This window comes from Cervus elaphus, chromosome 4 (genome assembly GCF_910594005.1).
Source record: "Cervus elaphus chromosome 4, mCerEla1.1, whole genome shotgun sequence".
Classification (NCBI taxonomy): domain Eukaryota; kingdom Metazoa; phylum Chordata; class Mammalia; order Artiodactyla; family Cervidae; genus Cervus; species Cervus elaphus.
Window position 1 is genome coordinate 27496116 of NC_057818.1, and position 26239 is coordinate 27522354.

The 26239-nt window shown below is 38.0% G+C and overlaps 1 protein-coding gene and 1 non-coding gene across 7 annotated transcripts in view; both read right to left on the reverse strand.

Moving 5' to 3' along the window:
* Window positions 1-240: 240 nt before the first annotated feature.
* Window positions 241-26239, reverse strand: part of CNOT1 (CCR4-NOT transcription complex subunit 1) — an 82668-nt gene continuing 56669 nt past the window's right edge. For 3 of the 6 annotated variants that reach the window (XM_043898628.1, XM_043898630.1, XM_043898627.1), the window contains exons 23-49: window positions 24418-24648; window positions 23956-24096; window positions 22694-22873; window positions 21151-21267; window positions 20719-20829; window positions 20299-20376; window positions 19945-20122; window positions 19040-19170; window positions 18136-18432; window positions 17299-17439; window positions 17101-17205; window positions 16370-16489; window positions 14855-15046; window positions 14156-14298; window positions 13599-13707; window positions 13331-13500; window positions 12452-12683; window positions 10236-10484; window positions 9117-9280; window positions 8813-8930; window positions 7579-7680; window positions 5499-5672; window positions 4530-4679; window positions 3669-3849; window positions 2251-2383; window positions 758-892; window positions 241-595 (exon numbers count right to left, since the gene is read on the reverse strand). In XM_043898628.1, coding sequence (XP_043754563.1) covers window positions 517-595; window positions 758-892; window positions 2251-2383; window positions 3669-3849; window positions 4530-4679; window positions 5499-5672; window positions 7579-7680; window positions 8813-8930; window positions 9117-9280; window positions 10236-10484; window positions 12452-12683; window positions 13331-13500; window positions 13599-13707; window positions 14156-14298; window positions 14855-15046; window positions 16370-16489; window positions 17101-17205; window positions 17299-17439; window positions 18136-18432; window positions 19040-19170; window positions 19945-20122; window positions 20299-20376; window positions 20719-20829; window positions 21151-21267; window positions 22694-22873; window positions 23956-24096; window positions 24418-24648 — 4161 coding nt within the window. In that variant the 3' untranslated portion in view covers window positions 241-516. Of the gene's footprint in view, window positions 596-757; window positions 893-2250; window positions 2384-3668; window positions 3850-4529; window positions 4680-5498; window positions 5673-7578; window positions 7681-8812; window positions 8931-9116; window positions 9281-10235; window positions 10485-12430; window positions 12684-13330; window positions 13501-13598; window positions 13708-14155; window positions 14299-14854; window positions 15047-16369; window positions 16490-17100; window positions 17206-17298; window positions 17440-18135; window positions 18433-19039; window positions 19171-19944; window positions 20123-20298; window positions 20377-20718; window positions 20830-21150; window positions 21268-22693; window positions 22874-23955; window positions 24097-24417; window positions 24649-26239 lie in introns of all 6 variants that reach the window. The other 3 variants (XM_043898625.1, XM_043898626.1, XM_043898624.1) reach the window with 1 other exon arrangement.
* On the reverse strand, window positions 22055-22193 carry LOC122692973. The gene has a single exon (XR_006340780.1). It is a non-coding gene; the product is annotated as a small nucleolar RNA SNORA46 (small nucleolar RNA).

Below are 26239 nucleotides of genomic sequence, written 5' to 3' on the forward strand. Positions count from 1 at the left end.
AACTTAGTGATTTTCAAGGTCCCTGTCCATATTTTAAAAAAAGTAATAAGTTACATAATATTTAAACTGGCTTTCTTGCTATTCTTTGGGACACCTGGAATGTCAGAAGACATGTCTCTATGTGCCGCCCCCACCCCACCCCCAGACAAGTACCTGGCATCAGCAGCTCCTTCCATTATAAACTGGGCAGGTACCAGTTTACCTACTTGTCTTGAACACATTTTGCACAAACCCAAGAAGTTTCAGACAAAGGTTTTCTCTTTCATATATTTACACAAGTTCAAAATGATATTCACAGCATCTTCTAAATTTTGGCCAAGAGTCAAAAAAATGCATTTAAACTTTGGAACGTGTCCACATAGACAGGTAGCTGACCCAAACAGTAATTGGGGCAGATACCCAAGAACCAAAGGGCCGGGAAAGTCAGGAAGAGCTGAAAGGATCTTCAGCCAGTTTATGAACTTGATACAGTGGGACCTCCAGGCAGACACATTTACAACAGAGATGTGGCTCCATCTAACTGGCACCTGTCCCTTCCATTACTTGCTGAGCCTGCTTTTGTCCCATGCAGCACTGTGCGACGGACTGGAATAACCTGAAGAATGAAGACAGGTGATAAGCTGGTGAGAAAAATTCAGGCCTTGTGTCTAACTAATTTTGGCTACTACTCCCTTCTTAATCACCCACCCAAGCTGAAGCCATCAAATGATTATTTCTCCTGTCTTAAGAATGAAATAATGAATTACTTTTGACTCACTTTTCAATTTCTGGGGCACAGTGTACAAATTCATGGTTCCAGAATTTAAATGCTGGGTTTTTAATCAGCTCAATGAAGGTGATAAGAAGACCCCAAGGATGTGGCCTATTTACAATCAACCGTTCCAAAAGAACCCTGGAGAATGGAAGAAAAAGTTGTTCAATGCACAGGAAAACGCCAGATCCTGACCACTTCTCCATTAGCTTTATTTAGAAAAGGAAGGTGGATATACAGGATAGTTAGCATAAATAGATCCTAGAATTACATAAAGTAGGTTTGAACCCCACCTCTTCCCATTACTGAGCCTATAAAACTAAGGTAATGGATAATAGATTACATGGCAAAGAGAAGGTAATCTCCTAAAGAATACATACTCAAATAGGAAGTAAGAATTTTACTACTACTAGTACACATGTAAACTGGATGGGATGATTCTTCTGAATGGCAGTCAGCACTGGCTTAAATATTCACATCCTTTGACCTAACCAACTGTACTTCTAAATTTATCCTAAAGATGTAATAAAGCACAGGAACAAAGACATGAGTACAAGGATGTTCACTGACGGCTTTATATGTAATCACAAAAAGGACTTTTATCATCTGAACATCTAACAATAAAATACAAATTAATTTTTAGTGTATAAAACTAAGGAATATTAATACCTAGAAACTAATAATAGGTGAAGGGGCAAGTTTAAGAAGTCTGGTCCAGTTCTTTAAGTTTGCCTGTATATCTCTCACTAGGATGTACCCATTTCCTGATCTGCAAATGCTGTATATAGTCCAAGCAATCTGCAATAGATTCCTAACTATTGTTAGTAAAACACAAATATGATCCTGTTATTTCTCCTGCTTAAAACCTTACAACCTACAGGTAATGAAGACATGTTTAAGCTCTTTAACATGACCTTTGAAAGGCCTGATGCTTCAGGACTCAGGTTAAATATGCTGACAACACCACTTGAGAAAAATCCCTTATCTATAAAAACTGGCACCTTGTGTTGAAAACTACTTTTTGGTTTCAACAATGATTAGTAATTCTGTTTGTGTGTGTGGTGTTTCTTTTTTTTTTTTTTGGTGCCCATCAGACTAACTTTCAGGAGGGCAGGAACCAAGTCCTCTTGTTCACAACTATTTAACACATGGGCTTCCCAGGCGGTTCAACAGTAAAGAATCTACCTGCCTATGCAGATGCAAGAGATGTGGGTTCCATTCTTGGTTTGGGAAGATCTCCTGGAGAAGGAAAGGCTATCCATTCCAGTATTCTTGTCTGGAGAATACCCAGTATAGTATTTGTCCAGTATTCTTGTCTGGACGAAGAAGCCAGGTGGGTTACAGTCCATAGGGTCTCAAAGAATGAGACACGCCTAAGCACACATGCATTTAACACAGATACTCACTGAACATGGAATGCATAGGAAAAACACTCAGAATTCATAGTAAAAGGGAAGAGGTTCCATTTAGAAACTCCGAAAAACAGACTTCTGTCTTACCTTGTGATCTGTTCTTGAATAGCTTCAGTGTTGGCCTCTGCAAAAAGGTACAGCATGGTACAGCTGAAGTAGTGAGTGTGGCTATTTGGGTACCGCAGCTGATTTGCAATTGCATTCAAGAAGAGATACCGACCTAGAAATTAAGACAGCTTAGTGAGAACTTGTTCTTCAAAGGCTGAATCATTCTGACTGGCTAGGGTTTGGATTTCTGATAAAGGCTCTCATGGACCCCCAAAGAGTTTTCATTTCTGTGGGTTTTACTTCACTATTTTCCACAGTAAGAATTTTTTTAGTTGAAAACTATTTTGAGAACTATGGCATATTAATATAACATGTAAATAAAAAATTTAAGTATGTCCCCCCCAAAAAACTTTATTATTATATAGTGTCAATGTTTTACATTCTGCTGGATTCTCATTTCTGCCCTTTTGTTCAGTCTGTCCCAGTATGGTATTTCATTCATGTAGCCCTCTGGAAACCTTCACTGTAAACTAGTAACAAAGTGAGTGGAAAAAAAAGCAAATGTTTCATTATGAAAATAGTTTTGACCTCACAGTCCCTCTATAAGGGGCTTACCTTGGGGATAACCCACCAAGGGTTCCCAGTCTCTACTTTGAAACTAGCATCCTCTTAACTGGATTTGGGTGTCTTTGTCTGCTTGGTATTACTCACAATGAGCTTCAACACTGCCTTGGAGACTACCCTCTTTTTTTGCTGTTGGGCTCTGGATGCAGTGGTATTCACCTGTGTTAAATCTTGATTTTTAAGCTGTCTCAGACAACACCCCCCCCACCTCCCCGGACAAATATGCAAGTAGTATATACTTAAAATTAGCCTCTCAAGGATCCATAGCGAAGTTAAAAAGCCAAGACAAGCAGGACTGTATAGTTGGTCACCACATACTTGGGTCTCTATTACAATCAATACAGAACACCAAAAGATGTTGTTCAAGCAAGGGAGATACAACCTACACCAGAAATTATAATGTGAACATTTTGCAAAGCAGGTAGGGGGGAGTCCTATTCATTAATCTTTCTTTACACATGGAATGTGTAACACACTGCCTGGCAAAGAGGCACCAATCATGCTGGAATAAAAAGGCTAGCAAAACAAGTGAGCCTATCTTTAAAAGAGAGGCTAGTAAAAAGAATGTTTATTTTCACACTAAAAAAACAACAACAACAAAACACTCATATATACTGAAATATTAACTGATGTGGTAAGGATTCTGGATGGTCCCCCAACCCCCGTATGCCTTCTGTGTTTTCTGCATTGAGCAGATACTACTGAATTAAAATAATCAGCCAGACCTATAATCGTATTGACAGAACACTCTATTGTGGCTTAAAGTATTTTTAGGACCAGACTATGACCAAACACACAGAAAACCTGACTGAGAACTGGCTGGCTCCACTCACCTTCAGTGTCCAAATCCACAGCCAGGTTCTGGAAGATGTCCATGTGAGCCGAGTGCGTGATGGTGCTCATCGAAGGTGTGCTGCCCTTGTTGTGGATGTGTGCAATGGCCTGAGTCCCTACATAGAGCACCAGTGCATTAATGAGCTGGAGGTTGTAGCGATTACCAGGCTCATTGGATACCTAGGTGAACAAAACAGAAGGCTCCTGACTTACTTGCACCGATAGTGATTTAAGCATTGATTTAGACACCAACAGTTCTAAGAATCCTTTTTATGACTTTCAGAGAAAAGCTGAACTGTTCCCAATATTCTCTGTGACTTAAATTTTAGAAATTTGCCTTGATTTTGTATGGTTATGATAGTGTGTCAATAATAGAGGTATGATTTCCCTTGGGAAACCAAAGCTTTAACAGTTATCAGCATAAAAATAAACTTTATAAAGTCAAAATATGCATTATCTCACTTATTTAAAAAAAAAAAAAAAAGAACAGGGAAAAAGATGTGGTTTCTTGGTATGGGAAGACTGGAAAAATAATACAGCCTCAATCATTTTCTAACAGCAAACTGAATCAGAATCCATTTATGTCGAAGAGTCTTGAAGTATGGGAGTGATTATCAGCAACCTAGTCTTACAGAAAACCAGTCCATTCCCTGGCTGCCTCTTCCAAGATTATGCTATTGATGTATAGGATAAATATATGTACTTATGCTAAAATGTATAATATAATCTCATCCATTAAAAATGACAATGTGCTTTAAAACCTTTAAAGCAGGTTGAAATGAGACCATGCATAGGACTAACTATGCATATCAAGTACTTTCTATGAAAGACACAACCAAGTTTCAGTCAAACCAATTAACCTGTAGGTTGCTGCGCAGATCAGACAGGAAAGTGACGGGTGATCGAGTTTTAAGATAGGAATCCAGATCCTTTTTGAATTGAGGTGGCATCACTCCAGTAAAATTGGTGAGAATCCGGGGAGCAATGTTAATTTCACTCAACATATCCACCTGCCACAAACAAATACAAGAATCACAATCAGAAGCATTTGTAGGGCCTTAATAGCAAACTGCCTCTATGCTAGAAAGTTGTTTAAATACAGCAATTTACAATGTGTTAATTTCTGCTACACAGCAAAGTGTTATTAATTAGAAGGAATAGATTACTCAAAGGTACCTATATACAAAATGATAGTAATTTCTCATTCTATACTATTTTATCCTTCTTAAAATAAGGCATAATAGGTATCTTTTGTAGAAGTCTAGTTTAAAATACAGAATGAGATTCTTTGCTTACCAAGAGCCCTAGTCTTTGAAAAGATGCCCCCAGCAAAGTTAAGACATCATATTCTCTACTTGAAAAAAAAATCCACATGACAGAAGAAGAGAGTAAAAAACAAAAATTACAGTAGCCATGTAAGGGTGGTATGATCTTAATACAGTCCCTTCTCACTTTTGACAGTTTAAACAAAATGCAAGTACACACCTGTGAAATATGGCATTACTAGTGTCTATTCTGCAATGCTGCGCCACTGGGGCCACCCAACAAATGACTGGCCCAATACCTAGGTTGAGGTTCTGTAAATACAGCTATATTTAATATCAAGATTGAAAACAGCAACTAGACAAATACTGTGAACCAATATCCAGCAGCAGTCTCATACTTTATCAGGTTTAATAACATAACTGCTTCCCCCCAAAGAGCATCGTTATCTTACTGGTAACTTGTAGGTATGTGTGTGCTGGGGGTAGCATATACCTCTCTTAGCAGAGAAAGGACTAAAATATTAACATACAACTTTCTTTTCCTTAAACTATTTAGAACTTTACCTTCAGATTAGGAGTGAATGGGTCTGGGAGCCTCATGTTTCTTGGGAAGGCACTCAGGATCAGATTTCTTAGCTGGATACAATTAGGTGGGATCACGTCACAGAATCCATAATGGTAATCACAAAGGAACTCGGGAAAATCATGCAAAAGAACCAGCAGCACCCTTAAAGTGCCCTATTTTTCAAAAACAAGAAAAACATTGGCTGTTTCCACATTAAGTAAGAAAACAAGAGTAACACTTTTACTATTATAAATTTAACTGAAGGGAGGGAGAAAAGGCAAAACTAGGTACCCAGAGTTTATAAAAAATACAACTTACCAAAACCCAAACAAGAAAATCTGAATAGCCGTTTGTAATAAAGAAGTTAAATATCTGTTAAAACTCTTTCCTCAAAGCAGCTCTAGGGCTGGCTTTACTGCCGAATCCTTACAAATATTTAAGGAAAAATCAACACTATTCACAATCTTAATACAAAAAGATTTTTCCAACCCCTTCGATAAAAGTAGCATAACTTTGATCCCAAAATGACAAGAAAACCAAAAACAAACAAACAAAAAATCCTAAACAGTAGAAATGGAAATCAGTGATATATCACAACTAAATGATCCACATATGAATGCAATGGCAGTTTAAGAATCTGAAAATTAATGGACTAATAACATTGACAAAAAAAACACATGACCTTGAGTTCAAGAAAGCATCAATACTCATTTTAATGATTTTGAAAACTATCCTCAAATTATGAATAAAAGGGCATTTCTTTAACCAGAAAATGGTACCTACAAAACTACAGATTTATAAAAACATTATACAGTTTCACAAAAACATCATTATCTGGGAATAAGTCTATGGAAAGTAAAATTAAAGACCTACCAACTAAATGGAGATACACATGGGTTGAAAGGTTCGTGTTATTAAGGCATCTATTTTCTCCAAGTTGATCTACACATTCAGTGAAATCTCAATCTAAATCCCAGCAAGTTTTACAAGCAAAGCTAACTGCAAAGTTTTATGGGACTGCAAGTGACACAGAATAGCCGACATAGTGTTACAAGAGAGCAAAGTTGAAGAAGATTTTGCTCTACCTGATTACCTTTACAGTAAGTCTTACCATCAAGACCTTTTGATACTGGGCTAAGAACAGATCAACAGATGAACTAGAGAGATGCCCATACATAGTCAACTAGATCATACAGGTACTAAATCAACTGAACAAGAAATGAAGAACTTTAAAAATGTTGCTGAAAAGCCTGACATATCTATTAAGCTGGAGGGTATAAGGAAGGGGAGAAAATGACCATCATCATTCACAAATTATTAAGTTTGCTTTCTGAATGTAAATGTAAAAGCCAGAATGAATGGTTTTTTGGGTAGGGGGCGGGCATGTGTAGAACAGAATGAATTTAAGATTGGCAAAGATTTCTTACCCAAGACACAAAAAACAACGTACAATAAAAGAAGAAAACTGGTCAGTTTGATTACACTGAATTTAAAGCATCTATCTCTCAAAAAACACGTTACTTTTAAGGGAGTGGAAAGGCAAGCTACAGGAATAGGAGATGTCTGAATATATATATCATCAAACGGCTTACATCCAGAATACATAAGAATCCTTGTTAAAAAAGAAGAAAAACCCAGATAATCCCAAAGGGATATGAGCACAGGCTGGAAGAGGAATATCATCAAAGGCGGATACCCAACTGGCCAATCTACACACAAAAACCTTATTAAGAAATCAAGGAAATGCAAATTAAATCCACGATGAGATCCTTCTGCACAACTGCCAAAATGACTAAAATGAAAAGCAGACAATTTCAAGTATGGTAAGCATGGGGAGAAACAGTCTAATGCAATTCTGGAAGAGTTAACTGGTGCACACATTGATGTATGAACATCAAGCACTGGTTATATAAATATGTTCAATTTTTGCACTTTTCTGAATTTGTGTTACACTTTAAAAGCTTAATAAAACCAACATTAGGCCTCATATACTGCCAGTTGAAGTATTTTTCAAGTGTTTTAAACTACTTTGAGTGTTAGGTTTTAATTATTCTAATTTTACAACTTCAAATTAATTACCTTGTAGAGGATTTGCATAGGTTTGGTGAGTTCCACATTTCTAAGGAAAGGCGCTAAATATTTGAATAAATCAATCAGTAACTGTGCATACATAGGCCATCCCTGAAAGAAACATACATATGGGTCATAATTACACTCAGCTGCTGTCCTGCCACCAAAACCCAAGCAGCTACGCTGTGACTTATTTTCTTCATAAACCTCTCTTAAAGACTGACTGGCATGAAAAAGAAGCAAAATAATGCAGATAATGGGAAATGATATTTGAAACAAACTGGCTCCAGAAATTCCAGGATATATGGGTCCTTCTGCCTGCACCAACATTTTAAATAGGGGAAGGATGTTTCAGACAGAACACAAAACACCCGGCCAACTAAGAAACACACATCTGTTTTCTTAATTTCTTCAAGTCCTGGATCTCAACTATTTATTTTTCCCACGTTCAAATAAAGAGTTTCCCACTCTTAGCAAATAACCTCATCCAATTTACAACATGAATCCTTTATTTTCACCCAAATTTGGCCTGTTTACCATATTCCAATTATACCAATTATGTGCACTTTGGGTAGACTTTATTCAGTATTGTTCCTCCTCCTGGAATGCACTTATTCACTGGATACCAAATCCATTTAAGGATTATTTCACTATTTTTTTTTTTTTAACGAAACACATAGTAGTCACATTTGTCTTCTGATCTGAAGGGCCAATCAAAGGTACTTCCTTAGACTCATCTGCCACTTAATCGCAAGATGAGAAACTTTCTCATATAACTGTGTTTATTCACAATTATACTAAAAACTTGTATCTCAAATTTTATCTTAATTCTTCAAATACAGTAGAGACCAGTGGTCCTCAATCCTGAGTGTATGAGTCTTTAGTATTTAGAGTGAGAACGTGTAAAACTGGCAGGTTCCCGAGTTCCATTACTCAAGAGTTGTATGTAACTGTCTACAGAGGTGCTTTACGGTCTCAACATTTTTTGGAAAACCCCTTACAAGGCTGACATAAGGTGACTCAGAACAACTTGGAGAAGCCATACCCTAATCATTGAGGAATGGCTTTCAGGCAGAGGCGGTCAAGTACCCGTTATGCCTCTCCCCATGACTTGACTCTGTATTAAATGTAAGGACTCCCAACTAAGCCTGAAAGAAGTACAGTGATCACTGAATGACTAAGAGTGCTAGTAAGTCCCAGGTAGTTACAGTCTTCATCTGCAGCAGATAAACTGCGGCCACACCTTCTGCTGGGGCGTGTGTGCCAGCATTCTTGCAATAAATATCCGATGGGAGATCAGTTCAAGCCAAGCATACACAAAGCCAGGAGCTTTGGTAGGCCTCAAGATGTGGAATGTGTTGCTGAAAGAAGAAAACCTTAATCAGAAGCACAGTCCAATTTAACGTTTAAAAAAAAAAAAAAAAGACAAGTAGACAACATGCAACCTACATTGTGAATCAACATGCTTCCAACCCACAGAGTTCTTCTCAAATTTTATGACACTAAAACAGCAATCCTTAACAATATTATTTTCAACAATAACTCACCAGAAAGCTGTAAGTGTCTGGAAATTAATGGTTTCCAACACATGCTCAGGTGCATTGAGTTCCAAGAGCAGCATGATAAAAATTCGATGGTAGGGAAGTTGCTGAAATTCACTTTGCCGAACATCATGATCCTGTAGGAGAACTCCCACTACTATACCGAGGACCTATAGAGCACATAGATTATACAGCGTGTAAATTCATGAAGATAGTTCATTTACCACTCTGTAGTCATGCTTCATACCTTTCATTCTTATGCCTCACATGGAAGTAAATATAAAATTATATACTGGAAGCCAAAGGGGCCACACACGGTGGTTTGATTTGCCCTGTAGTTTTGTATGTTTTCTCTGAATTTCCATAACCGTGGGCCAGACATGTACACGCTCCACAAATTTTTCTAAAGCTCTAAAAGTCAGCATGGTACATCATATTTTATCCTGTTTACACAACCAACCTAATTTTTCTGGTCTGACATAAAGCTTACAGGAGGCAAGTGATGTATACTTCTCTTGGCATTTAGGAGATGGGAGGTCAGATATGCTGTTAGGTTGTGGAAACGTTGCAGAACTATCCTGCACTCCACTTGATTTCACCACTGAAGAGCAGGGGACGTGAAACCCATTTGTAACTATCCAAGACCAAAGTCTACGTTCATTTTTGCACTCTCTTAACATTCAAATTACCAGGAATTCCACTGCAGAAATCAAAGAAAAACTGTTCCTTTTCAGAAAATCAAAGACAACTGCAATGTCACTCATGGTATCTGAGTTGTCAGTCTTATGTTATCAATGGAGGTGTCTAGCCATCCCATTCATCCCATACATAACTCTGTACATGGGGGCAAATCTTATACTACCTACATATCTTCTCCTGTAGTCACTACCAAACAGGAACGCACTGAAGATACCTTACATATTTTTGTTTTCAGGGAGGGTGTCTTTCAGTTAAGGCACCATACTCCTCTTCTAAAATTCGGTGATTATGTTTACTTATTATCTATGAATTTAATTTCTGGACAGAAAGGGAGATACTACAAAATGTTTTGAGGGCCCTGTAGGGTTGAGAACCACTGATGCAGACTTCAAGCGTGCAGAAGTCTCAGCCAAGAAAGGATCAGACCTTGTTCAGCAGGTTGATCTTTGTGACCGTGTTGGTGGCCTCCCCTGAGTGCTTTACTAGCAGTGCAATGAGGCGGACAAAGGCATCCAGGTTGTGGTAGCACTTGGCTCGGATCATGGTGGGGTTGGCAGCAGGGTTGTGCTGCTGCTCTGCCTGAGCTCGGTAACTGATCTCAACACACATTTCAGTACACAGACGGAAGAACCTTGTTATGAGGTCATCAGTCTTCAGGATTCCTTGCTGGTGCATCTACCAAGGGAACAAAAACATCAGAAGGCAGGATGAGATAACACACATGAATAAATGTTTAGTTTTCATGTTAAGAAGTATTCTCTCATTTAATCCTATTGTCACATTTCTAACCGTTACTTTGTCAAACAGTAGAACCCATGACAGAATTCCATCAATTCTGATGGAAAATGAGAAAGAAGATAATAACAGGGCAATCTTAAACAAGCAGTCCATCGTCAATAATCTCAAAAGTTAACTATGCAAGTTAAACCACCTTTTTAGTAACCCATTAAGTCATATTAAGACATTCTGGTCAATGTGTATTTCCCCCAAGTAAGATATTAAGTTACATATACTTTACTTCCTCACAAAATTTAAGATAATTTCTTCCATCTTTCTTCCATCTGACTTAACCAAAAACAACAAAAATTTTGAAAACTCCAACTAGCTGTACTAGGAAAATCAAATAATAATTTATACAAGAAGTAGGTACCAAATTAAAATGCTCACAGATCATACCCAGCTATTTTAATGTAAATTAAGATAAAGTGAAAAAGGTAAGTTTATTTAAAAGAAAGGATAAAGTACAAATTTTATGACATAATCTGGAAGTGAAGCAGAAGTTATTTGGCTAGTACAAAAAAAGAAAAAGAAGACAGTGTAAAAAACATTAAGGCTGCAGGGAGGTCAGTGCTTACTAAGCAGTGAAACCAAGCCCAGAATGAACACTTGTTTTAAAAAGTTTCCAAGATAATGGTCAAGCTAACTGTCCCTTGATAGGTAATTAACACAGCTGAACTGACGTTAATAATACCCTAGGCAAAACAGATGGCCTGCAAAGGGATTTCTGTACAATGAAATCTAAAAAACTAAGTGGGGAGAAGAAATGAGGACAGACTGCTATGATTAAGAGGGAGCATAAGAGGAAAAAGGAATTCTCAAAAAGATTCAAAAGCACAGAAAAATATAATACATTATCTTTTTCAAATGAAGAGAAGAAACAAGAGCAAATAAGCCAAGAGGAAGAGCTGAGACAGGTGCCACATCCATACCCATGAAATATCAATGATCACAAAAACCAATTGATTTGAAATTCCTCCATCCAAATTGGAAATCAAGCTCTAAGTATGCAGTAGCAGCTTTTCAATAGAGTATGTTTGATAATTCTTTGGATTCTTTTAAGGGAGAAACTTACTTATTATGATTTAACTAAAAAAAAATCAATCATGTTGAAAAGTAAATCCAGTTCCTAACAACATCTAAAATTCAAACCAGCTCTTCCATATTCATTTGTCATTCAAATGAAAGATAATTTGAATCTTTCTTTGGTGGCACACCTAAGCTTTGGTCTCAGTTTGAAGAAATACAATGGTCAAAATGCTGAAATAAGTATTTTAGGAGATAGCTAAGCTAACTAATTTAGAACTATAAAAAGCACTACCATTTAAATACTGAAGTTTTTCTGTTATATTTTCAATTTTCTATGTTTTTGTTTTTTTGGCTGTGTCTCGCAGCTTGCAGGATCTCAGTTCCCCAGCCAGGGACTGAACTCGAGTCACCAAAGTGAAAGCACCAAATCCGAACGACGAGACCAGCGGGGGCTCCTTGCTTTATTTCAAACGTGGGCTGTTACAGAACTTAACTTAGCCCATAACCTCATCACTGCTGATAATCAAGCTGGTAAAATTACTATATACATCTGGCAGTTTTATTGTTCATTAGCTGGTCCACTGTATTCTGTAGCTGTGACAACTGAAATCAGATAAGAAGTACTAAAGGGAGTAGGAAATGCTGACTTTACTGCTTAGTGACCAATGATGAGAAAATAAACAGTATCAATTTAACTGAGTAATGATGAAGACATTTTTGGTTTACATGAGTATGGAGGTAACTGACCACAGGTACATAATACTGAGCTTTAATAATGGAGGCATCACACCCTACTTATGTTGAATAAAAAGCACCTTTCTTTCCAAAAGCTCTACCTGTCCAACAAACGCAGAGAAAGCTTTGGTACTGTCACGACCAGCTGCTGCTGAATGGTAGAGATTCACCCATTCCCTCAGAAGATACTCTGCCTTCTCCCTCAGGCCTGGAGGATCATCATACTCTGAGGCTTGAGAGATCCCAGAATGCATCATAAAGTTAGGGCCTCCATGAGCACGATCAATCATTGCTTCATAGTTGGATCGCACTACTTCCATCAGTTGGGGCAATCTAGTACAATAAATCCAGAATGAAAATCAGTCTACTCATGGTTGTGATTTCAAAGACATACAGTTGGAAATTTGCTTATTTAATAGAAACCACAAGAGTGATGATCATTTACCATTCCCATAATTAAACAAAACTATCCTCGGTTTTCTTTGTATCTGTTTACCCATGAGGACAAAATGTGCAAATGACTGACTTCAGTTAAGTCACTTCTTGACCAAAAAACGCCCAATGAAATGGAGCTGATGTCCGTGGTCAAAAAATTATTCACTGCATGCCCACTATGTGCCATGCTTTGCGTTACTTATCTTAATTCTCAACAGCTATTCAAGATATTATTTCCATTTTATGTAAGAAAAAAGCTTAGGGAGGATAAGTCAACTTGTCTAAAATCAGATTTTAAGCAGCAGAGCCAGGCCTTCAACAGAGGACTCTGCCACCAAACCTAGTGCTGTATGTACTGGTCTGCAGCAAGAGGGCTTGGCAGCAGTTAGTTAAGCTTTCATATTTCAAGGGACAATATTAGGCCTCACCAAAGCTTACCATATGTTGTAGATAAAGCTGTTATGTAACAGGGAACGTTAGTAAGTCTACACACTCATTTCTAAAACTGCAGAATGCACAACCACCCCAAAACATTTCCTTCTCACCCTTCAGGAGCATTGCCTCTGGAGTGAGCATTAATCCTCATGAGGGTTTCAATGGTGTGGAACAGATCTGCCTCAGTAACATGGGCAACGCTCCTTTCATCCACCAGCAGTATTTTTACCAATTGCATAGCAAATGCCACAGCCATGTAGTTTAAACCATTCTCCATTGACTGGCAACACAGAAAGCACAATGTAAGAGGGACAGCACCGACAGCAGACACACCTCCCAGCCACCAGAGCCTCTTCTCCCGTCTGATTCCTTCCATACCTGGGCCAGGTGAAGATCATACTGCTGCATGTTGACCAGATGATTGCGGATTAGCAACTCCACTGCCTCCACGTTATATTTGTATTCATCCCGACACTCAATTAGGCACCTAGGAAAGTCAGTATTCCTTTATTCATAAAGGCTCACCCATACTGTGGATCAGGTGAAATAAAGGGCCCGCTTCATTCAATGTTAACTTATTCCAAATTAAGGATGCTTTGAGTACCAACTGAAAATCAGTTTATCAGTTTCCAAGATTTAAAATAACCAGTAAGAACAGATAACCCAGTGTTAAAGTTTTGCTAAATCTCGAAAACAAAGCATTCCATTTAAGACATTATATATTTATAAGTATCACTTCTATAAAATCACTGAAACCAATTTATTCCCCAACAAGGTACTGGTTTTCTGTATGCATCATGGTCAACAGGTGGAAAAAGAATAACTCTCACTACTTAAAAATTAGAAATTCCGTATGTCTGAACTTCATAAACAGGGCCATGTGGCGTGTGAGAAGGCAGTTGAATAAATATTACTCTTCTAAGACAGGGACTGACCTTGTGATCTGTTTGTTACACCATGGAGACCCATATGCCCGGCCATCTTGAAGAGCTTTCAAGACCAAGAGGTGGCACTCTCTGTAGCGAAGGAGGAGGTCAGCGTCAGCACCACTGGTGGCATCCAGTAAGCCCTCTACAGCCTATCGAAGGGAAAAAAGCATTCTGGAAAATACAATACTCAGCCCAAAAATCAAAGTCAATACCAAACCTTGATACAAAGTACAATGTATCTTCTAAGGCCTCAGTAAAGAATCTCTCCCCACACACCAAAACCCTTTCCACTTGCCTCACACACACCCTCTTCCAGTTCCTTCCAATTTATACTTACTACATTCCTCACTGTCAGAAAAGGCTTCACTGTCCCTGCAGAGCCAAAACCCATTGTGGCCCCACACCCTGCCCCCCACAAGTACTTAGATCAACTGTCTCTCAAAACCTAAGGGAATATCTTTTAAAGTTTCTTAAATAATCGTAATTCCTGAAAATCTTACCTTTATGGGAAAAAAAGATTTCCCCCTTTAAAATTTGTAACTATTTGTAACACTCTACTCTGGAGAAAATCACCTGCTTACTACAGAACAGAACCTGCTTTATATTAATTTTTTAAAATCTTAACCATAAAGTAGATAATGGTGCAGGTCACCAGATGTTTACAAACTTAGCATCTTCTAAAACAAACAGATTAAGAACACTAACCTTCTGGAGCAATCCAAGAGCAGCAATGGCATCTCGAGAGTTCCGTGATAATACTACAACCTCCAGAAGACTTCTGAGGGCCTGAGCTTGGGGGTTCATGGCCAAAGTTGGCGGGATAGCATGAAGATGCTGCTCCAGTTCTGTAATACACTTATCATAAATCTGAGCTACATCATCTGTTGCCCAAGCTTGCTGTTTTGGAGGAGGAAACAACCAAAAGGGTGGGGGGTGGGTGGGGGGGGAGCAGAATTAAAAGACTTTTCACTGGCACAAGCAGCAATTTAAAATTGGGTATGTTTACTACCCTTAATTTCTTTTTCATCAAAAACATGGAAAGGCTCTTTCATTTCCCTTCCTGAACTATTTCATCTTGATGCTGTTAGGTGGGGCAGTGCAAAATAAGCACTAGGGGTGTGGGGTTTTACTTGATAGTGGAAAGCTTTGCAAACATCAACACAAACAAGTGATGAAAGAGGGCATGATAAACAATGAGACAGGCTGAGGGCAGCACCCCCTTGTAGCATCTAATAATCTCTTTGCAGCCTATGAAAGTAAGTAATTCAAACCATGGAAAATATAGTATTCAGTCCAACTGTTAAAACTCAGTAAGAGAACAAAAACACAGCATCATTTCTGTGATATTCCTATCAAACATGTACTACCTGAATCTATTCATGAGAACATATTGTACAAACCCAAATTAGGTCATTCCACTAAACCATGGGCCTGTAATCAAAGTGTCAAGGCCATGGAAGATGAGAAAAGGAGCTAGGCTAGATTGACTTGGGGGAAAAGTTTTAAATATGTCAGCTAAATGAAATGCGATTCTTTTTCTGGGGGGTGGAGTGGGGGAACGCAGCTTGTGAGACCTTCGTTCCCTGACAGGAAACCAAACCCGGGCCCCACAGTGGCAGAGCAAAGTCCGATCCTACCACCAGGCCACTAGGGATTCTCTGACGTGTGTGACTCTGATTTAGATTCTTTTACTATAAAAAGACCATATTAGGACACTCTGTAAAACTTGAATGAGGTCTAAGGATTAGATGATATTAATGTATCGGTGTTAACTCCGATTTCAATGGTTTTACTATGGTCACATAGAATGTCTTTGTAGGAAACACAGACTAAAGGATACAAGAGTGACTGGAACATCAAGGTCAGCACCTATGTTCAAATGGTTCAGAAGAAAATGTTTCCCCCTCACATTTTCAACTTTTATAACATTTCAAATTTTTAGAAAATCTTTTTACAAAGAACAGGGCAAACCATGAAGTCACCAAGTAAATTCCTTTAGTTATGCCAAATATGAAGGTTAAATCAACCTCGTGGATTAAAAAAAATTCCCGAATGCCATGCTGATGTGATACAAAGGGTAGCTACACTCCATAATGCAACAGCTGTGGGTAATTTTTTTTCCTTGTAGCTTAAGCTCCTGGGAACAAGTGACAGATTAACTGACAGAAACATTCAAATTAAACTGTAAATTCCTCAATTTAATCCAAGACAAGTACTTACCTTCATGGGCTGGGCTAAAAATCCTGTGGGCTGACTTAAATCATTTGTAGGCAAGAAGCCAGGCACATTGCGTGCAAACTCTTCATAAACAGCCAGCTGCTTTGGGTCCACACCACCAACCTCGGAAAAAGAAAACCTGTTTTAACAGGATCTTTAATTGCTTCACAATCAAGGGAAACCATTTTATCAAATTGGAAACTTTGCATGGGAAAGTTTGCACCAGGGTTTTGAGAAGGGACACAGACAGGAGGTAGTCTTTACAACATTTAACACAAGACTAAACAGGCATGCATGTGCACACACACAGTTCAGTGTTTTCTATTTTCCCTGAGACCTGTCAGAGTCACCCTCATTTATAAAGACTTTTTCCACTGGCAAATGCCTCAAGTAGGACCATGCGGCCAGTGCAATTCTCCAATGGAGCTGTAAAAATGGTAAGATTTCTCAACATTGTCTTCTCACCAACAAGCAACAAAAACTCAAGTATCAGAAGGGAAGACCAAGCTCAGAAACAAAAACTAGAAGGCATATGAACTTTTAACAGCAGCACTTCAACAACAGGGGGAGGGGATACATCTAAGCTATTTCTGTGTCTTCCCCACAGGCAGCCTTTAAGAGAAATAACATGCTTCCTCAGAAACAGAATTTAACCCCTATCCCAGCCCTCAGAAAGAAAACAGAGACAGGGCAGGGAGAGACAGGGCAGGGAAAGACAGAGCCCCAAGACTCACTTTCAGCCTGATTTGCTCGGGCATCCGCTCAGCTTGGTATGTTAACACAACAGGATCACAGTACCTTCGCCCTTCTTGCCTAGCATGTTTTCTCAGCTCAAATTCCTGCAAACAAAAAAAAATCACTGAGGTTCTTGTTATGAGGCACTTTCTTGAATGGAAAAACAAATACTTAAAAGGCAAATGCTAAACACTTACAGTTGCTAATCTCTTGTCCATCTCAGGGCCTGCTTTTTCTACTGCAGTCTTCTGAATAAAACAGCAAGCTAATTCACAATTGTCCTGAGCTAATTGAGCAGCTGCCTGATCCATCATTTCCCTTTGTTGTGGGCTTGCAGTCTATTGGGAGGAGAAGAGACAGAAAAAAATTTAAAGTTTTCTGTGGGTATATGAAACAGATAGATGGGATAATAGAAAATGCAATGTTTGGGCAAATTAATTTTAGAAGTTCCAACTCTACTTATGACTTATTAGCTGTGACCATGAAGTAATCTAACAATCATCTTCATCTATAAGATGATACACTACTCAACTGAAACATCTTACCAGCTTGTTGTGAAGATGGTGAACACTATGAAAGCAATAAAGCAGTAAACAAAGGTATTATTAACCATGACATCTGAGACCCCAAATGAGTAACTGAGTTATCTGAAGAGGCTATGTGCTTATGTATGTGTGCACGCACGCATAGTCACTTTAAACTGTTTTGTACTGTCCTACTCCAAAGTGCTTTAAATCTAAATTCTTGACGGTAAACAGAATCAAGACTGTTAAACTTAGGCAGTTTTCAAAATATCCTTCATTTCTTTAAACCAGTAAGTATCTGGAGTATCTACTATTTGCCAAACACTACTTAGGATAAAATAAACAAAAATAAACACGACCTCATAGCACTGACAAATCTAAGAGGAAGACATCAAACACATATGGTGACTGTTAGAGTACGTGGAATGCTCACTGCTACAAGCAAATAAAAATGAGCTTTTTCAGATAAGCAGTAATGAGTTTTATACTACAAGAAAATAGTAAACTTACACGAAGGGCTGAGGCAAAACTGTTTTTCAGGTTGGTTGATATGCTCATGAGTAAAGGTTCCCTGCAAGTAATCATGGCCATTCCAGCTGTCAAGTTCCGCATCATGTGATGAGCTGCTATTCGCATTCGAGATTCCTCAGAATCCAGGGCAAAATCTTTCCTGACTATTTGCTCACAAGTAGTCATGGCAATCTTAATTGATCGGTCCACCACAGGATGGACCAGCTCCTGGACGGCCCGTTCAATTGCTTGGCGCACACACTGCTTCAGCTGTGGATGGGCCTGAAACAAGGGAATCTAGGGAGGAAAAAAGAAGTCAACAACTTGTTTAAATAAAACAACCAAATTTCTATCAGTAATCACACCCTTGTCTTTGAATTACTTCCAAGTTAACCATGAACTACCAATTTCTACTTTAAATAAAGAAAAGCTCAGAAAACAGAAGCTGGGCTCCAAAGAGGGCATAGTAGTCACTATATCTTGTGATACATGATTACACATCAAGTTTAATGGGCAAACTGTTCATTACAAGATGCCTAAAGACACTACCCTGGTTAGTCAAAATTTGTGGCTTGAGTACTCCTAAAGGAAGTAACTTCTTTAGTAGCATGGGGAAATGCAAAAATAATCAAGATAATAGAAAAAAAAGCTTTCTACAAAAACTATTATTTTCAAAATAGCAGGCATTTAATTAATAAAAAATTATATTGAAATCTTTTGCTTTACTTGTGGGTATTTACTGAATTTTTAAGAAAGTTAAAAATATTCATGATGAACTTATACTACACATAGCGATTCCTACTCTCTGCAACAAAAGCCTACAACTTAGGAATCCAGATAAGGAAGTTGAAAAGGGAAGGGAAAGTAACCAGCTGACCTCATCACAAAGTAACGGTTCACTCACCGTTGGGTTTAGCGTAATGTGCGGCGCCAGGCCTGCGAGGGAGTAGACATTGATGTCATGGTAGCTGTACTGTGGCTGAGGCGGGACGGTGGCTGTGCAGGTGGTGCTGGTGGCTGGTGTTGTAGAAGTTGCTAAATGCAGAGAAAAAATAACAGCTAATGAAAGAAGCACAGTTCCTGACTACTATAACATTAGCAGGGCATCATGTGGTCTTAATCTAACTAAACTGACTGGATGGGGGTGGGGAGGGGTGCCACAGGTCACATTTTTCCCACCCTGAATTATCACAACCTGAACAAAGCATGTAAAACTCAGTCACTGGCTGTGCACCTGGGCATAGGAATGAATTGAGGGGTCATGCCACATTAGCTGGCCCAAACCTTGTCGCATTCTTCTATATATAATGTATTATCAATTTTCAACCTATTCTGTTTCCTAGTTTACCTGGGGATTCTTGAGGGCTGAGAAAAAAGAAACCACACCTCCTAAAGCTCCCAGTCCTCTTAATGCATGTTAAACCCACTCCCCGAATGGGTTAAGCCAATCTGGCCATCCCCAGATTTGAGGAATAACACAGGTCTTCATGCCACTGCACTTCTTTCTCTAAGACCTCAAACAATGTCAAAGCCTGGCTGAGGGGGAATGTGAGGAACAACTGATTAATGGTATTAGTTACGAATACCACAGACAGAATTACCAGACAGACACACTAAGACAATGCCTAGACATTACTAACATTTCCTTAAAAATTTAGAAGGCTCACCAGGAAGTATACAAAATTGCAACCCCACATTACCTAGAAAATTACAATTTGCTAGATGCATAGGAATGTACCATTGGAAAAAAAAAAGAATGTACCACTGAAGAGAACCTATGATAAATAGAGAGCTAATTATCACACTTACTTGTGGTTGTGATAGGAGGGAGCTCCTCTGGCTGCTTGACATCTTTCTTTGGAGCAGAGAGTTGCTCATCTAAGTTCTTCAGGCGATCTTTATCCTTTAGGAGGTTTCCAGGTTTTAGCTCATTGATGTCTAATGCAAGATTCTTACAGAGGACCTCAATTTCAAACTTCAAGTTTAACTGTGTAATTCCAATATTCAATGAGAATATTAAAAATGAATATTCAGCTTCATAATAATACAGTATTCTCACCCATTTGTCATAGTGCTCCCCCCACTAAATACCCTCTTTTTCCTGTAAATTTTAATAATGTAAAGGAAGACAGTGTTCCTAAGGATAAAGAGCAACAAACTTACCTTTAAGTCATGTTCCTGATGTAGCTCAGCTAATACATTCATAATCGCCATTGTCCAGGGGTTGGGTGGCCTAAAAACCTGAAGAAAACCATTATGTTAAGCTTGCCCCAAACTCACTCTTTAATATGTATTATCTAACAGTTAAGCACTCACACCCATGTGGCCATAATAAAATCGCTAGTCTTCCCACAACTCGTATTTCAGAAAAACACCAAAACCCAAAGCCACCCATTAAAGTGAGTCCTGTATACTACCGAGCCTCTCAATTTGGAAATCCCAAGCTTCCCTGAGGAAAACTAACTGATCTAGCTCCACGTTGCTAAGAACTGAGGAAATAGCCTCTTGACCTTGTGCCAAAACAAACGAACTCTCATTAGATGACTCAAATCAGTATTCAATAAAATATTAAAATTTACTCACCACACTACGAATGCTAGATTCTAAGACTTTGGCAACAAAGGGCACTACATAGAGCAACTCTTGCTGTCCTTTAACATAAGCCTCTAGCAGCAAAGATTTTACATCCAAGTCCTAGAAAAACAAACACATTTTTAAATGCTGGGAATATATTAGAAAATTCCTTATTCAATATCCCCAATTATACTCTGCCAAACTCATCCCCAAAATTGGAATCAATAATTGACCCTCACCTTATGAAAAGCCAGGGGTAACAATCATACCTTTTATCTTGCTAAACATTGTGAGGCCATGAGCATGCAATTGGAGATTCAAAACATGGGCCAAACCTTCACAGACACCCCGTCAAAACAGCCCCAAGTAACGTCAAGATTTTGATAGAATATGCTGTATGAACATTCTCAACGTTTACATGAGCCTTTCGTTAAAACTCACAGTGTGTAAGATGGGTTTATTTTTAGCTAGTGTAATCATTCCTAGCCAATGTCCCAAGTTCTTCAGCAAAGACCGATCGGAGAAATTGGCTGCAGCTTTATCAGAGGTCAGGAGTACCTGAAACAGTGTAGGATTAAGAAAGGTATGAAAATGAGCTTATAAAAAAACATCTTAACTAAATGTTTAAGAATTCCATTATTCTACATTAAAAACAAGCCATAAATACTGAGAAGGTATGCCCCAAGGTAGATCCTGTCCACGTATCACTGCAATATTTTGTTGTGTTCAGTGACATTTTTACCTTCAAATGTCTTTACATTTTAAAAAGGTTAAAAAATTTACAGAAATAAATTTTACAGAAGGTAAAAAATGTAAAATATGTCATATCGACGTGCAGTAACACCACGTAGCATGTATGGTCCCACAGCAAAGTATTTTAAACTGAAAATTTAAGCTAAGTTTGAAGCAGCGACTCAACTGCAAATCTATTTTGAAGAGCTAAATTCAATTCAAATGAAGACTACAGCTATGAATTTTAAGTCCTTCCCAGATAGCAGGCATACTAAGGAGTATAAGAAGATTGCAGTGCTCTGTTGTGATCTTTAGCATTATCTTTAGAAACAACTACGATAACTTTCTGGAATACACTGTAATATTGCTTACACACTTCGAGAAGGCCTAATCCATTTCATCAATTCTCTACTTTTAACTTTCTTAAGGGAGACAGAACCAACACTCCAGTGTCTTGCATACATTCATACATTCATTTCCTACATAATACCTTTTATGGTTATTAGTTTAAATTTATACTTTTGTTTAAAAGAAAGAATCTTTTGACCCAAATTATGTGGAGATTTTCATATCCCAACAATCCCTGCTATCAAATGACAAAGGCTCAATTTAGTTATGTTCCTTAACTCCACACAGCAACAGCAGAATGGCACAAAGTCAGCTGTGCAACAGAAAGGAGCCAGGAATTCTCTTGCACTACAGCGTAACCAAGAATAGGGAAAATTCCTATTCACAGGTTTAAATATAGTGCTGGTTCCTAAGCCAATATCCCAAGTTATTCAGCCAAGAATGTTTTCAGCTATATGCTGGTTCACACTGTTTTCTTTAAAAATTATTCTTCCTAAGAAAATTACTTAAGATTTTATAGAACAAGCATTAGCCCATTAGGAAATGTTTGACCTTAAAAGGAACTTCTGAGAATCCTAAACAGCTATTTTACAACATTCAAGAGTCTTGAGATATATGGCATTTAAGACATAAATGATGGTATGGTACAGAACGATGAAAATGAGTATGTCTGTGAGACTAAATTCTTCATGAAAATTTAGTTCTGTGTTTGAAACAATGCCTAAAGCAACCTGCATAAATACTGTAACAAATACAACATACAGGAGAAAACAATACCCCCCAATTCCACCTGTGTAATCAAATATTTCCAAACTAAAAACAGTAATAAAAGGTTTGACAGAAAACAAAATTCTGTAAAGCAATTATCCTTCAATTAAAAAAAAAAAAATACAAGAACACTTACTTTGATGTTTCTATAGGTCTCATTCAGAACCATCTTATTAAATTCAGGATTCTTCAGCGTGTCAAGGAAGTTTGAATACAGGCTGTGAAAGTTTGGCTCAATACTGACTCTCTTCATAACCAGGTATTGTGAAACCCAAGGCATAAACTCTTCCTTCACAGTTTCCTTTAGTTCTTCAACCTAGCCAACCATTACAACATGGGAAGTATTCAATTAAAAGATGATAAAATACAGTTTTATGTTTCGTTTCTGTGAACACGACTACAGTGTATGGCTCCTTGCAAAATCAGTTGCTAAAGCAACATGCTACATCTCCCCAATTTTACATAGATGCTATCAAGTACAGTATATTCAAGTCCATGTAAGTATACAGTCAATCATCTCGTAAGCTGGGTAATTAGAACTGAAACATCTATGGTCCCTTTAAGCTTTAAAATTACAAAACATGTAGTCCCTCATCCCCATCTTACTTACTCTCCATCTGAACAAAAGAAGATAAATTACTAATCTACAACCTGTTATTAACAAGCCTGATGCCAGAACTATGTTTTTCTACATTTCTATCTCTAGGAATTATTTGTAAAGTTTGAAAGTCTTCTTCCAAAAAGCATGCAAAATGCTTCAAAATTTTCCCCCAATCAATTATGGTGCGATTCTCAAAGACAGTACTTGCATTATAAATTACATCTCAAAACCCACTTGTTAAGGCTAATTAGTATTGACGAAACAGACATTTCCAAGTATTATCTTAGCACATGATCTTGTAAGGCAAGCATCAATTCTTTTCACAAGCTGTTACTGATCTCTGGGAGGACGTGAATTGTGACTAGAAATACAAATCAAATTCCCATCATCATGAAATCACTTTCAAGTTTACTTCAAAAAGCCTGTAACTCACTGCAAAACAATACTATTTGGGACTTCCCTGGAAGTTCAGTGGTTAAGAGGCTACACTTCCACTGCAGGCAGTGTGAGTTTGGTTCGATCCCTGGTAAGGGAACTAAGATCCCACATGCCATGCCATGTGGCCAAAATAAATAAATAAATAAATAAATAAATAAATAAAATCAGTGCTATTTAACATCTACAGAGTCCACAACCACTAGTTGTACATCCATGTTCCCTTCATTTTGATTCTATTATCTCCACCTTTAAAGATTAAAAAGGGTAGAGAATATCAAATATAAATCCCCCAATCCATCAAGAAAAACAACAGAGAACATTTGTAGTGATACATACATAAACTATTACTTCAGACTCACCTTTTGTGTCATATTTGACTGGGAAAGGTTGTTGAAGATAAAAGCAATTTTCTCCTGGATATTTTCTGGGGGCTCTACGATTCTCTCAGTTTGATCTGTGGCCACAAGCAATGTATCTATATTTGTTGTATTAATAGAAGGCTGAAGAAATAAAATGCATAAAATTAACAAGCTAAAATCCTTACCAGACAAATCCCAGGGGTGGGGTACGTACACAGATTCCTTTAGTACATAAAATACATATGGTATGTACAACTGTGCACTTGAAGTGCTGGCAAGAACATGTACTGAACTATTCACAGGGGCTGCATGTGGAAAATTGGGGTGGCACAAGGGAGAAATGCTGATCTTTCATGCTTTTTTTAATAGGCATGTGTTATTTATAATAAAGTACATGCTCACTACTGGACATATTGCAATGTAACAACAAATACAACAAAGAAAGAAGATAGACCTACTTACTGGCACATCTTTCTTAAAGCTGACTCCAGTTGGCCTGGTGACTGTAACCGTTTTCGCAACAGTGGTGGTTGTTGAGGTGGTTACCATAGTGCTAACCTGGCCAGCAAGGGGAGCTTTTGCTGGAACCTGGGCCTGGGCCTGGGCTTGAGCCAGTGCAATACTTCCAGGGGTTGTGATAGAGCCCTGCATTTTCACAGGAGGATCTCTAGATTGCTGTCCATACTCAATATACTATAGAGGTAGGGAGAGAAAAACACATTAAATAAGAATTTTTAACAGAAACTGAAATACTTGAATTAAACTCCCCTCACTTCTGAGAGACTGGAAATCATTTCATAGCATTCTTTTGGTTCATCCATCTCCCTTACATCTTGCCCCATTCTGGTGCATATTCCCGTATGTGTAATATGTAAGTGGATACCACAAACTTCTGAAGAAGTAAAGCTAAAATGTTACTATGCTTAAGTGTTTATAAGAGAACCAGTCTAAAAAAACAAATTTTAAAAATGTAGCCACAAATGCTTGCCTATAGATTTCCTTAAATTCCTTTATATAAGTAAACTTAAAGGTTCTAAAATTTATATAATAAACTGATTTCTATTGGATGCTAATGAGAAAAACCACAGCCTAAAAAACACTGCAGCGTGAGTTCTCTCTCAGCAAAGCTAATGGCACAAAACAAGAACAGTTTATACCACCTAGCCAACTGGAGGGTAAGCAATGTTCTAGGATACGTTTTGTCCCTCTCCTCCACATTTCCCAGTCCAAAAAAATTCCTTCTCCCACACAAATTAGAAGACTGACACAGCCTTCCTGATACTATTACCAACAGCTTGTTCCCGACCAAAAACTAGTACCTATATATACATATATATATATATATACACACACACACACACATACATACATACACCGTAACTTTATTCAAAAAATGAGACATTTTCAAGAAGGAAAAATACAGCCCTTTAAACTGAAAAATAAACAATGACTTCTCTCCCCTTCTCTGGGTAATAAATGTGTTAAAGTGGGAACTCAGGATCACTGTTAGTGTGATCACTTTCGTACCACCTCCCTTATTCTCCCTCTCTAGTCTTTCAAGGTCCCAGATCTGAATTTCAAGATCATCTGATTGTAGTAGCCTCTGACTTCCCATCCCAGCTTTTCAAACTCTGCTTTCTTGCCTAGTTTTCAGTGCCATAATTTTGGCATAGCCCTCCAAAACCCCTCAATAGACATGAATATACTCCTACCTCCTATGCTGTGGTTTCCGAGGCTAAATCATCATAATGACACTCTGCACTCCTACAAACAAACCCAGTGGAATGAGGTAGAAAGTGCTGGACTAAACTACAATACAGAATTAAAATCAGTTCAAATTCTGAACTGGTTTCTTAAAATATGATCTTATAAAGGAGTTCATCTGCTTTGTACTGAAAAAAGTAAAATAAAGTTAACAGAGATTAATCAACTTTCTTTTCTTGTTCTCTGTAAGCTGACTTTGACCAAAGGGAAGACGAAAGTGTGAATACTTAGTAATCAAGTAAAATCAATCACTAAAGAAATATTTACAAATTTCAAGAATAATCACATAACATGGTTTAAAATGTATATTCTGTAGGTCCATTTCCTTAGGGACTGTCTCTTTTTTAACCTCGAAGGAATCTATAGTGTAAGAAGGCTGTATTTTTAAGAAACACTGATCTAAAAACTTTTATATGCAACAGGTCTGGGGAATTTCCTGGCAGTCCAGTGGTTAGGGCTGGGCTCTTTCACTATCATGGGCCAGGTTCAATCCCTAGTCAGGGAACTAAGATCCCACAAG